The sequence below is a fragment of the Acinonyx jubatus genome, chromosome A2 (assembly GCF_027475565.1).
Source record: "Acinonyx jubatus isolate Ajub_Pintada_27869175 chromosome A2, VMU_Ajub_asm_v1.0, whole genome shotgun sequence".
Lineage (NCBI taxonomy): Eukaryota > Metazoa > Chordata > Mammalia > Carnivora > Felidae > Acinonyx > Acinonyx jubatus.
In genome coordinates, this window is record NC_069383.1 from 150,265,651 (window position 1) to 150,279,464 (window position 13,814).

The 13,814-nt window shown below is 57.8% G+C and overlaps 1 protein-coding gene across 3 annotated transcripts in view; it reads left to right on the forward strand.

Moving 5' to 3' along the window:
• Positions 1–13,522, forward strand: part of FYCO1 (FYVE and coiled-coil domain autophagy adaptor 1) — a 70,869-nt gene extending 57,347 nt beyond the window's left edge. For all 3 annotated transcript variants that reach the window (XM_027038524.2, XM_053219536.1, XM_027038526.2), the window contains 4 exons: positions 2,712–2,807; positions 5,584–5,794; positions 11,251–11,360; positions 13,273–13,522. In XM_027038524.2, coding sequence (XP_026894325.1) covers positions 2,712–2,807; positions 5,584–5,794; positions 11,251–11,360; positions 13,273–13,348 — 493 coding nt within the window. In that variant the 3' untranslated portion in view covers positions 13,349–13,522. The remainder of the gene's footprint in view (positions 1–2,711; positions 2,808–5,583; positions 5,795–11,250; positions 11,361–13,272) is intronic.
• Positions 13,523–13,814: the final 292 nt, after the last annotated feature.

Consider the following 13,814-nt stretch of genomic DNA (forward strand, 5'->3'; position numbering starts at 1 on the left):
GCGCCCTGCGAACCCAGCATCTGCCACACCATGCGTGACCCGGTCTCCAGCCCTCCGGGACCTGTCCTCGGTTCTTCCCTTTGTCAGCATTTCTCTGCCCTCTTCTGAACTTCCACGCGAGCAGTTTGCACCCCTACGTCTGTCGCTTAGCGGGCAGCGAGCGCACCGCGTGGTTCCCGCAGACGGCAGCGGCCGCCCCGTGTGCGCCGGGCTTACTTCCAAAGGGCCCTCAGCCTAGGGAGAGAGAGGACCCAGAGAAGAGAAGGAAGGCCCGGGGTGACCAGGGCCGTGGTAGACGGGGTGCAGGGAGGAGTGGGAAGGAGGGCTCGCGGGTGGGAGCAGGCTGCACCTGCCTGTGTATCTGCCCCCGGGGATCCCCCTGCCCTGTCGCATCCCCCACACTGTGCACACCGCGCCGTCCGTGCAGGTGCACCACCACGTGTGCCGACGCCGCGGCCCCATAGGCGAGTGACAGCCGGGACAGGCTTCGCGGAGACCTGCTGGGTGTCGTCTGCTCTAAACCACCCCTTTCTGCCCCCACGCGGAGAGCCCCTGGCTGCTCAGGGGGACCTTCAGGTAGACCATCTGCAGCCGCTCCCCACGGGCACATCTTGCATCCCGACCTGTCCGTGTCGGTGCCTCTCCCTGTGGAAGGATGAATATCCCGCCCCCATGGTCGTGGTCGTGGGCTTGGCCGTGGGACTCGTCTGGCAGTGAAATGTCAGCAGCGGCGGGCGGAGAATCCCCTGCAGGCAGAGGTGATGGCTGCCGCCTCCAGGCAAAAGCTCTGGGCCTCAGCTGCTATGCTCTCTTGAATTCCTGGTGTCCCAGGGACGGTATCAGGTCAGGTCCTGAGCTCAGCTGAGGATCCCCAGGCATGGCTGAGGGCCGCCCGCCGTGCCACCCAGACTGCGCCGTCGGCCGGGCACACCGGTTTTCCAGCACAAATCACGGCTGCGCTCCGGGTGGAGCCACGAACTCGGTGCCCAGGTGGGTGTGAAGCTGGTGGATGGAGGGCTGTCTGAGCACGTGGTCCGGACGCTTGCTGCCAGCCACTGACCTTGCACGTGCCACTGTGTATCCTGAGACCCCCCCTCTTCTTCCAGCAGGATGCTTCCAGCTGTGTGTGTGTGTGTGTGTGTGTGTGTGTGTGTGTGCCTGCAAGTCTGCCTCAGACGGAGAGCGTTTGCGGGACGCGGCCCGTGCCCGAGTCAGTGTCCTGTGCAGTGCCCACCCCACCACGGACCGGGGCTGACCTCTCCAGGCACTTCAGCAGTAGGCGGGGTGGGGTGGGGTGGGATGGGGCAGGACTGAGTTCACTCAAGTTCCTTCAGGGCCTCAGAGGTCGAGTGAGTGTCCCCCGGGGCCAGGCTGGTGAGAACCCAAGGGTACCTGTTGGTGGTGGGAGGGGGGCGGTTTGGGGCGCACTGACCTCACCCCAAAGACCTCTGGGGAGAGCCCTCCGGGCAGTTGAGAAGGGGGTTATTGTGACATTTGGGGACGAAGCTGTGCTGGGTGGGAGATCTTCCTTATTGACACCTGCCCATGGGGCAAATGGCTCTTCTTTTCTGGACCTAAGTTCTCTCTAAGCAGAACCGCGCACTCAAGCTGGTTGGGTCTGACGCCCCACTTGGCCATTGGCTGAGCGGACACTGGGGCCTGGCAGGGTGAGCAGGGAGCTAGAGTTGGGGCGTGGGGCTCGGGCCCGCGTCTCGGGAGCTGCCTGTGCCTCCGTGGCCCCGTCAGTGAGGAGGAGGTCTGCAGTCTGCACTCCCAGAGCAGGGGGTTCAGGAAGGGCTTAAAATGTCCCACCATCAGGGCACCTGGGTAGCTCAGTCGGTTAAACATCTGACTCTTGGTTTCGGTCATATCTCACAGTTCGTTAGTTTGAGCCCCGAGTCAGGCTCTGTGCTGGCAGGGGAGAGCCTGCATGGGTTTCTCGCTCTCTGCCCCTCCCCCGTGCTTGGTCACTCTCTCGCAAAATAAATACACATAAAAAACTTAAAAAAAAAAAAAAATCAAATGTCCCACGATCAAATAAATGCAGGAACACTAGCTTTAAATCCAGGAGATGACTTTGCTGCAGGGTTCCTAGAACCTCGAACTTACTGTGTAAATATGCGGGGATTCTCTGCCCTCCGCCCCTGGCCCCGGCGTCCCACAGGGCACTGTGCGGAAAGCACGGTGTGTCTTCATTGGCAGCTGGCACCCTCCGCCGGCTCTCAGTGCAGCCGATAGTGGGCTGTGAGGGAAGGAGGCGATGTGGACGTGGCTTAGGTCCACTCTCTGCCCATGGCCGTGCCCCTCGGCTCCCTCCTGGCCCGCACCGTTCCCTGGGTGTCCTTGTTGCCCCCGAGATGGGCCAGAGCAGGCTTGGCTGTCATGGGTCCCCAGGCGGGACCCACGGTGCTGCCCACTGCTCCGCTGGCTGGCGCGGGGTCTGACGGTGGTCCTTTGTGTTGCGGGCGGCCCCTCCCTATGCCCACCAGAACCCCAGCAGGGAAACCACTGAGGCCTCGTGGTCTTCTCCCCATCCTGCCCGCGTGGCCCCAGCCCCTCGCCCCTACCTGGAGAGCCTGCCGCAGCCCCTGTCGTGGCCTCTGTGACTGAAGGATCCCAGGCATTCTGAGCTTGGCCACGTGACTCCAAGGCTGTGGGATCCCCAGGTGCCGATGGCTAAAATGGCTCTGTTCTCGTGTGTGACGTTTCAGGGACGCCGTGTCAAACTCGCTAACCCCTGAGGACGCCGAAGACATGCCGTTGGGGCAGGATGCTGAGGTCTGCTTGCTGAAGTCTGGAGAATTGATGTGAGTGACTGAGCCCCGAGCAGGGGCTTCCCAGGGGGCATGGGGGGCAGGAGCACCACAGGGGGAGCCCCGGCCTCCAGTGCCAGAGCCGGGGGCACCCCGCAGGCTGACTCGGCACCCATGATGGCTTTCAGTCTGTGCTTTTATTTATTTATGTTTTTAACTTTTTGTAATGTTTGTTTTTGAGAGAGTGAGCAGGGGAGGGGAAGAGGGAGAGGGAGACACAGAATCCAAAGCAGGCTCCAGGCTCCGAGCTGTCAGCACAGGGCCCGATGTGGGGCTTAAACTCAGGAACTGTGAGATCACGACCTGAGCCAAAGTTGGAAGCTTGACCGACTGAGCCACCCAGGCGCTCCAGTCTGTGCTTTTTTCTTAAGGTACAATCTATGGACAGTAAACTTCCCTCTTTATGTGTACAGTGCTTAGACTTTGACAATTAATACGCTGTAGTCAATCATCCCACCAGGCTCCATGCCGGGCGCGGCCAGTGGCTTCTGTGATCTCAGGGGCCTCCGATCCCACCCGGCTCCGTGACCCGGTTCTGCCGAAGAGGGAACGTAGGTCCAGAAAAGAACAGTGATTCAGCCCCGTGTGACCACAGTGAAGACGGAGAGCGATTCCCTCCCCGTCGGAAGTTCCCCCGTGTCCCCTTAGCGTCATCCCGTTCTCACACCCATGGCCCTGTGTTCTTCTTTTTTGAAAATAACTTTTTTGTTTTCTCACTGTAAAAGCAATACGTTTTCATTGTAGAAAAATAGGAAAATAGAGACAAGGAAACCACTTCGGGGGATAGCCTTCCGGTTTTTTTAAATACATAGGTACCTCATTTTTCAACACAAACGGATATCCTACATCTCATTTTATAGTCTTGTAAAACCCCACACTGTGTGAGTGTTTTCATGTATCCTATTCTTCTGTGTCGCGTCCAACGGCTGCATAAGTCACTGCATTGAGTCCCATACTCATGCACTCACTCACACGTATTTATTCAGCACCTACTAGGTGCCAGGTATGTTCTAGGTCCTTGGAGTACATCACTGAGCAAAACAGAGACCCCCGTTGAGCTTATATTTCAGCAGGGGTTGACAGACATTAAACAGAAATATGTAAGTAAATTACATACTGTGTCACAGGGTGGTGCTGGCCGTGGAACAGAAACAAAGTAGGGTGTTTATTTATTTTTGAGAGAGACAGTGCAAGTGGGGGAGGGGCAGAGAGAAAGGGAGACAGGATCCCAAGCAGGCTCCACACGGTCAGCACAGTGCCTGTCATGGGCTCGAACTCATGGAATCACGAGACCATGACCTGAGGCTCAACCAAGAGTCAGACGCTTAACCGACTAAGCCACCCAGGTGCCCCACATTCTGGGTTTTTTAATCCTTGATTCCTCTTCTCTTTAGCATAGCTTGGGGGGGGGGGGTGGTATTTCCATCCGTCTCCACACCTCTGAAGGCAGATAGAACTCTCAGCCCCGTGACTTACTTGCTGTGCAGTCTTGGGCGAGTTACCTAACCTCTCTGAGCTTCAGTTTCCACCGCCGCATCTCGAAGGGGACAGTAATGTATTTTCGCCACGGAAGGCAGTTTGGTGGAGTGAGCAGGTAATGGCTTCCTATCAGACCTGTGTGGGCCTGGACCAAGTTTCTTCATCTGTGTGATTCTTGGCTTCCTCATGTGCAAGGGGGAGCACCCTGCTTCCTCACGTGGCCATGGTGATAGCACATGAAGCCTGCGAGCAGAGGGCCCCGCACGTAGTGGCCGCCACCTTCTCACTTCACAGTCGAGGGGATGCGACTCGCCCGAGGCCACGCCGCCCCTGAGGTGGCGGCTCAGCACTGGAGGCCCTGTCCTCGCATCTCGTGCTCACATGCAGGCTCCCGACTTGCACAGTCCAGGAGGGGGCGCCACCGAGTCGGAAAACAGGCAGCCTCAGGGAGCAGTCCCCCTCCGCCAAGTTCATCCTCTGATGTATGCCTCACACCCGTCAGCGGGCAGGCCTGGTTGTCCTCGCTTGCAGATAAGGAAACCGAGGCTCAGGAGGAGGGAAGGGAAGCAAAGCAGGTACCGGAACCCGGGTCCCTCTGGCTCCACACTCTGGGCCCCGCACAGGACCCCGGGAACAGAGGAGCTCACTGTCACTAAACCCTTAAACTTACGGAAGCGGCTGTTGTCCAGCTGGCGAGCGTTAGGACTGGGGACACGGTCCCCGAGAAGCCTGCGTCCCCGAGGCCATCACCCTGCCCCACCGCCCCTGCCGTATAAAGAATCTGGGACGGCTGCCTTTAAGAAAATCGGGGTGCCCCCTCGCAGTCTTACAGCAGGCCCCAGATTTCCAGAGGGCGGGAAGTTTCTAATGACGTGCGTGCTTCCTGCTGGTGCTAATGACATGAAGGGCGGCAGGGAGTTGGAGAGGGGACCTGTGCTGGGCAGCAGGACAGCTCCGGGAAAGCTGCAGAAAGCCGAGGCCTCCGCACCCGCTTCCCGTTCGTGGCGCGTGGATCTCCTCAGGCCGTTCTCTCTGACAGGCTTGCAGGGACATGCCAGCCCCACGCAGCCGGGACTGTCACCTGCGTGCTTTACACGCGTCCCCGGTGCCTCGACCCACACTGCGCATCCAGGTTTCTCGCACAGTTAAGCGTGTTGGTCAAGGGTACCCAGGCCTTGTCCTCCCAAGAGCCTCCAGGGCTTCCGGCCACCTCTGAGCCGCAGACGAGCTGGCCAGGGGACTCAGGCACTTTGCCCATTTGATCCGGGCCCTCTCCGCCCTTGGGTTTTAGGATAAAGTTACCGCTGACGGTGGAAGAGATCGCCAACTTCGGGGAGAGCAACAGGGAGCTGTTCGTGAGGTCCAGTACCTACAGCGTCATCCCCATCACCGTGGCTGAGGCGGGCCTCACCATCAGCTGGGTCTTCTCCTCCGACCCCAAGAGCATCTCCTTCAGCGTGGTCTTCCAGGAGGCCGAGGACACACCGCTGGACCAGTGTAAGGTAAGGCCGGCCCTCCGCCAGCGGGGTGCTTGGGCAGACCTTCCCTGGTGCGGGGCCGTGGCCGTCCAGCCTTCTGCTGGGCAGGCCTCCCCTGGAGTGTTTGGGCCTCGGCCGTGAGAGGAACGTGGAGAGAAAGCAGATGGGCGGGCCCTCCGGGCTGCGTCCCGCGGGGCAGGCAACGCTCCTGTTCTTGGCCGGCTTGGGAAAGGAAAGACCTTGGAGGCTCCAGAGCACTGTCCTCAGGCATCTGAAGGTTGCTCCTGTGTCAGACATCTCCGGTCTGACCTTGGGACAGGTCAGTGGGTGAAATTGCGAAGAATACAGACATGTGACCCGGTTTAAGGATCCTTTTTTAGCCCGGCTGTGCAGAGCAAGAGGAGGGCACCGTGGAGGAGGTTAGGGGGCATGGGCCCCAGAGACCTTGCCAGAGACACCTGGCCATTGTGTCCCTTGGGTGGTGGGTGGGGCTTGAAATCTCGGTGGCAGATGCAAGCTCATGAAGTCCTAAGACATTCTCAGCGTGGCATGCTGATGATGGCCTGGACCACGGGTCTCAGTGTTGTCTGCACGTTAGAAACACCAGTCCTCGGGCCACCGCCACATCACTCGGTCAGAATCCAGGCAGCGGGTAGCAGAGTGTGGACACACAGGCATCCCCAGGTGCGTCTGGTGAGCCTAGCTCCAGGGGCTTGGGAGCCAGAATAGAAAGGATGGGTGGGATCCAGAGCCCGGGACAGGAGGTTGAACAGGACTCCGTGGGTGGCTGACTGACTCGGCAGAGGGGAGAGGAGCTGGTTTGGGCGGAAATTCCTGTCCCGTTTGACACACTGTGGGTGGGAGGACCCGGTGAGGACGGCCAGGCTGGCCTAGAGCTCAGAGCGGCCCTTAGTGGCTATACCGTGCGGAAACTTCCAGGTGCCAGCAATGGCGAGAAGAAGGGTGGGGGAGAGCAGTTTGAAATCGCCTGAAAGGAGCCTCCTGTGACGTCTGTGTGACAAAATCCCTGAGTCCCCCTCCACCCCCCGCCTGTGGGGCGCTGGCTGTGGGGGGCCCTCGGCGAGAGGCGGGGTGCGGGCCCGAGCTGAAGGAGAGCAGGCTGGCCCGTGCGCCCCATGCCTGTCTGGCTCGCTGTCGTGTCCCCTGCCCTGTTGGTACCGGCTCGTTGCAGAGACGACTCTGTCATTCCCGCCCTCTCCAAATTCACTCCTACGACTTAATTCCAGCCTCCTTGAGTTGGCCTTGTTCTGTGGAGCCTCTCATTCACGCTCTGCCCCCCCTTTCCCTTCGGGGGGCCCCTGGCCGTGCCGTGTTCCGAGCTCGGAGCCCTTACTCCCTGGGGTTCCGAGGCTGCCCCCGGGCGGTCCTGGGGCTTGCGGTCCGGGAGCGGGCACGGACTCCGCCCTGCAGCTGGCGTGCAGGGCTCACGTTGGCAGATGAGGTCACTAAGAGGCAGAGTGGCTTGCCAGGGCCAGCGCCACGCTCAGCAGGAACTTGCCTCCGGTAGCCGGGCCGTTCGCCCCCACAGCCCCAAGACCTACCAGGGACCAGCACCACGTCGTCCCGCATCAGACACCGGTGGCTGTTTGTGGCAGGGACAGGGGAAGGGACTCAATCGGGTGTCCAGGCCTTTGCTGTTCCACCTGTCCACGCGTGGCCGAGCTGTGGGCCTCTCCCCTTGTTCAGTCGCTCACCCGCCAAACCCTCACGGCCCTGGGAGATCTGTGTGGTTCTTGCGGGCTTGGGGACCCGGAGGAAGCTTCCTCATCTCTGGCGTCCAGGTGACCTCCAGGGGTCAGGACTACCCGTGTGTTTCTCAGAGTGGACGCCAGGGGGCAGAAGGAGCCCGTACACGGGGCAAGCCAGAAGGGCTTTCGGGCGCTGTCTGCCTTCAGGAGCCCAGCATCCCCAGCCTGCCGTGGGGCTGCTGTTATTTCTCCCCGAGGTCCCCTGAACAGACATCAGCCTGGGAACCTGTTTCCAGGTGCACGTCCTCAGCGGCCGTCTAAGGGACTCCCCCTAGGATCCCCTGACCAACCTGCGCCTTACAGGAAACCCCGGGGTCCAGAGCAAATTGCAGCACCCAGAAGTGTGATTATGGAGGTGCAGACATGAGGGACTCGGGGTCTGCTCACAGCCACTTCCTGAGTTTCTGCTGAACCCCGGGCTCTGTCACACCTATCAGAGCTAGAGAGAGAGAAGGGACAACGTGAGATCTGCCCTTCAGGAGAGAGACCCTAGTGAACAGACAACCATGATTCCAGGTAGAGTGTCATGGTGGGGACGGGCGGGCACCTGGGGCGCAGCGATCAGGGGAGGAGGCCTTGGGCCACACCAGGAGACGTGCCCTGGTGGAGGGAGCCATACAGCACAAGGCCAGGCCCATCTCTGGCAGCCCGCAGCAGACACTGCCCCATCCCCGGGCCCCCTCCTCTCCAGAGTGTTTCCACGGGGACAAGGTCGTTCCTCAGCACTGAGATCAAAGGCTGTGAATTTGGGAAGACCCTTGACCAGAGAAACAGTAAATCAAGGACTTGAGGCTACCTGTGTGCCGACCGCTGTCTTAAAGCCTGGGGACAGAACAGGAAACGGGACTCAGGCCCTGCCCTCTCTCTGGGCGGGGACCCATGTTTGGCCAGAGAAACTCCACAGCCTGTCTGGGGCCACAGAGATTCAGGGGAGGGACCAGCACCGGCAGCAAGGACGCTTGACATTGTATTTTTTAGACAGCTTTACTGAGATACAGTTCATATACCAAATAATCGACCCATTAAAATACAGTGTATTACAGCTTATGTAACCATTGCCACTCTAATCATCCCCAAAAGAAACATCATGGCCAGTCACTCCCAAACCTCCGCCCCCCAGCAACCACCACCGTGGCCTCTTGTGGCCTCTTGTGACTCACTTCTTCCATGTAGCATAGAACCCTCACTTTGCACGGGAGCCCCAGGCCACAGGAACCCGTCCAAATATAAATGAAACCAACTCGTGCTGTCTCGCAGACACATGGTGTAAATCAGGGCACGGCCACCCAGGCACTGGCGCTGGTGGGAGGCACCCCCAGAGCTCGCACAGCGGAGACCTGCCTCGGGTTTATTCCAGAGACCGCTCCCCGCGCCCCCCCCCCCCCCCCATCATCTTCCTATCACTACAGCTGCATGAGCCTTGGCCAGAGAAAATCTCATAGATTTTGTCCCCGGTGGGAAAACAGGAATCAAGACGCGTGAAAAGTCTACAGAATAGAAACTTCTAACGCCCAACGAGCTCTCGGTGGTTGCTTTGCAATCAAGGCCGTAAATGCTGAGGTTGAGGTGTGGGGCGCCCAGTGGCCCCTGTGTCAACAGCAAGCCTTCCTGTCCAGCGGCTCCTTTCTGCCTGTGCTTGCTGGAATGTCCAGGCTCAGAATTGGTAGGTTACGGGCCACAGAAGCAGACCCAACCTCTCAACCTCTCAGAATTCTCAGTGCCCGATGGAAATAAGAATGCGAGAGACCGTTAATGGAACTTGAGGAGGCCATGTGCAGAAGTGGCCGCCCCAGAGCCTACACACAGTAGGTCCTCATTCATGTTGATCCCACCCAGGCCTGTCTTGGGCTCTACCTACTGCCTCTCCACCAGCAGCTCCCAGCCAGAGCAAAGGTACTGTGGCATCCGGAACGTGCCGTGCACAATTCTCTCCCATGCTTTTGGGATCTCCCACTTGATTTTTTTATTTCTCTTCAGCCCACGGGTTATTTAAAAGTGTGATAATTAGTTTATAAATATTTTGGTATTTTCTTTTTTTTTTTTTTAATTGTTTAATGTTTATTTCTGAGAGAAAGAGAGACAGAGAGAGAGCATGAGCAGGGAAGGGGCAGAGACAGGTGGAGACACAGCATCTGAAACAGGCTCCAGGCTCTGAGCTGTCAGCACAAAGCCCGATGCGGGGCTTGAACGCACGAGCTGTGAAATCATGACCTGAGCTGAAGTCGGGGGTTTAACCGACTGAGCCACCCAGGTGCCCCAATATTTTGGTATTTTCTAGAGATCTATTCACTTTTTTTTTTTTAATTTCTTTTTTAACGTTTAGTTTTGGGAGACAGAGAGATAGAGCATGAGCAGGGGAGGGGCAGAGAGAGGGAGACACAGAATCCGAAGCAGGGTCCAGACTCCGAGCTGTCAGCACGGAGCCCGACGCGGGGCTCAAACTCATGAACTGCGAAATCATGACCTGAGCTGAAGTCGGCCGCTTAACCAACGGAGCCACACAGGTGCCCCAGAGATCTGTTCACTTCTAATTTAAGTCCATTGCAGGCAGAAAACCAACTTTGTATAACTTGACTCCTTTTAAATATGAGTGTTGCTTTTTTTTTTTTTTTTAATGGCCTAGAAGATGGCCTACTGTGTATTATCCCAAGCGCACTCGAAAAAGACGGTTTGTTCTGCCATGGTCAGGTGGAGTGTCCCATAAGCGGCGGTTGGATTGAGTTAGTTGATGCTGTTCTTTCAGTCTTCCTTTCCCTACTGAGCTCCTGTCTTTTATTCCATCCATGATTGAAATATACAACCATAATTGTGAATTCACCTATTTTGCCTTGCAATTCTACCACTTTTTGCTTCGTGGGTTTTGAAGCTCAGTCATTAGGGGCATCAGTGTCAGGACTGGCCCGTCCTCTTGATGCACTAACATCTTTATCATTAGGAAATTATCCCTGGCCACATCCCTTGATATAAAATGTATTTCGTCTGATATCAAGGCAGTCAATTCACCCTTCTTTTGACTCATGCCACCCCAGTACATCTTTTCACATCCCTTGATTTTCAACCTATTTGTATCTTTACCTTTAAATCGTCTTTTCTTATAGGCATGATGGGGTTGGGTCAACCTGATAATCTTTGCCTTTTAATTGGGATGTTTAGACTATTTACATTTAGTGGGCTTATTGATCAGGTAATGTTTGAGTCTGTCATCGTCCTCTCTGTTTTCCATTTGTCCCATCTGGCTGTTGCTCCCTTCTCTCCAAGTGGAGACCTGGGGCAATTGTGGGGCTCACCTGACCCCAGGTCAGCCCTCGGTCCAATCGGAGCCAGCCAGACTTATGGACTTCACCCCGAATGAGTCCCAGCTTCCTGAATCCATAAAATGAGTGGTCCTCCACATGTGGAACATTCTGGCACTGGCCATGGTCAGAGAGGCTGGGGCACTCCTTTGGGGCGCTGACTAGTTCACGATGCCGGGTGAAACTCATGCTCACAGCCTCTTCCCTAACACAGGTTATCAACAAATGCAGGGCGTGTGGAAGACCCCTCCCCACTCCTGGGGCTGACCACAGCCCCAGCCTTGCTCCACTGCGACCTCAGACAGGGCGCCTAGCCTCCCTGGGCCTAGTTCCCTCCCCAAAATAAAGGCTCTGCCCAGAAGACCTTTAGGCCCTCTCGGCTTCCCTGACAATTTTTCTGATCTGCTCTTCCTCCCAGGTCCTCATCCCCACGACCCGATGCAGCTCCCACAAGGAGAACATCCAAGGCCAGCTCAAGGTCCGCACACCAGGCATCTACATGCTCATCTTCGACAACACCTTTTCCAGGTAGGGATCCTCGCTCATTAACATCCAGAACAACTCACCTGCCTCCTGGCCCCAAGAACAGAGGTGGACATTTAAAAGAGACTATTTAATTATCGGTAACTTATTATTAATAGTTTGTTTTGTTTTGTTTTTTATCTTAGACCCCTATACGGTGGTGGTTTAGGGTCTGTTATAGATTTTATAAAACACGGGCTAGTACTAACAGAGTCTTAGCTCATGTCAGGTGGTTCTCGGCCCTCCACCCTTATTGACTCACTTACTCCCGACAACACCCCCATGTCGGAGCGACCACCGTTCTCCTCACGGTGCTGCTAGGGGACTAAGGACCAGATGCGTAACAGAGTGACACTCAAGGTCACACAGCTGGCGGTGGTGGAGCCAGGTGGGAACCCAGAGGGCCTGCCTCCAGGCTCTGGACTCAACCGTATGCCCTCCTGCTTCTCGCGAGTGTCCAAGCTCCCACTGCCCAGCCCAGAGAAGGGGCTCAGTAGAAACAGTGGATGGTTGGATGGATGGATGGATGGATGGATGGACGGACGGACGGACAAGCAAGAGGGAAATGAATGGCAGGACTAGAGCTTTGAGGAGGAGCCCCTGGGCCTTCTCAGCATGGCAATGGGAGCAGCGTGTGCCTTCTCTGGGAAGCACTACATCAAAGCACCAGATATGGGTCAGCAGTGAAGGGCTGGAGGGCAGGACGTTGGGAATGTAGGGACACGAGCTGGAGGGGCAGCCGAGGAAGGAAGTGGAGGACAAGAGCACATTGGTTGGGTGTGTGCCATGCGCCAGGGCCCCACATCCTGGAGACAGGAGACGGGGGTGGTTAAGGTTTGTGTCTTCTGGCTTCGGCATAAGCCCTTGTCGGGGCCACCTTTTTTAGGAGACCTGCCTGACCGGCACCAGCCACATCCTCTGTGAGTGGGGCCCTGAGCTAGTGGCCACATCCCCCCCACGGGGCACCCTTCCCAGCCCACTTGGCTTTTAGCAGAATGACTAGATAGCATATTCTAGAAGAGAGCTGTACCACCCCTCACCACCTTCAGGCCCTGGACTCCAGGGCTTGTGGCCAAGGGCGTCCACACACGAGGGGCTAAGAACATGAACTTCCCCCTCCTTCCCCTCTCCTGCCCCTCCCCTGCCCCATGAACACACACACACCTTGAATTAGCAGGACTCACGGGCACAGGCCCAGCATTTCCAGAGAACGGCCTCCGAAGCTCCGAGTGACCGTGAGCCCCAGCCCCCTGCAGGGCAGCGGGATGGGGCAGCGGTCAGGCGAGTGGGTGCGGGTCTGCCAGGTGCGGGCCCTGCCCTTCCCTCTGTGGGCCTTAGCTGAGCCCCGTATCCTGTGCGGTGGCCGTGAGCACAGATGCCACCTCATGAGGATTCCCTGCGGGTTGTGGGCGCGGCGGAGGAGAGGCGCACTGAGGGCGGAACACAGTCCTGCGCCCCAGGCAGGCTCCTAGTTACTGCTAGAGGTGGCCGTGCTGCTGTGACAAACCCTGGCCTTACGGCCTTGCAGAGAGTTCTGAACCGTGGACGGCAGAACACGCTCAGGTGGCCGGGGGGGCTGAAACCCATGCTCCCCCAGTGACCTCAGTGTCTGCTCTCTCCACCCACCCCCTCCCCGTGCAGCCCCCCGCCATCCCCAACGGCTGCAGAGCAGCAACCCTGCGGCTTTTCTGCACCCACGCCCCAGGGCAGTCGGTGCTGACGTCCCAGGACCCCCCCGGACCCTTTGCCCGGGGAGAACTCTGCCGGACAAACGGGGTGAGGGGCCCAGGCCTCCCCGCCGGGCCCCTCCCCACCCAGCCAGGTCACCGCAGCCCCCCTCGGAGGCCCCAGCGGCAGCCGCCGCCCTCGGGCTTCTGCGTCTGAGTGACACCCTCCTTTCCCACTTCTGTTTCCTCAGGTTTGTCTCCAAGAAAGTGTTTTATCACTTGACGGTTGACAGGCCTGTGATCTACGATGGAAGTGATTTCCCGTAGCCTCAAGCATCTGGATTCTAGTAGTTTCACTTTATCCACAGGAAACACTACTCTTGCTCACCTGTCACATAAAGCACTTAAAAAAAAAAAAAAAAAAAAAAAAAAAGGCAGCGGCTCCAAAGCTGACGGGCCACCCCTCAGAGCTGCTCTGTCTGGAGCACCTTGTACTCAGAACTTCGCACCGTCACTCTCAGCCTCCATGGCTTTTAAGGGCTCAAGCACCGTTTCCTGAGATTAGGGACCCGACTATCCTCACACCCAAAGGGACACTCACTCTGCCAAAGGTTTAAACCCTCAGGAGACCATCGGCCTCTCCCGGAGCCACAGCTGGCTCCAGGCCGCCCCCGTGGAGAGTTGCACAGGCCAGAGGCCATGATCCCAACTTGTGCCCGGGGAGAGAAAGGCCCCACTCTGCCCAGCAGGGGCCACGCATCCTGGGCGACCATGAGCCGGGATGTCCTGGCCA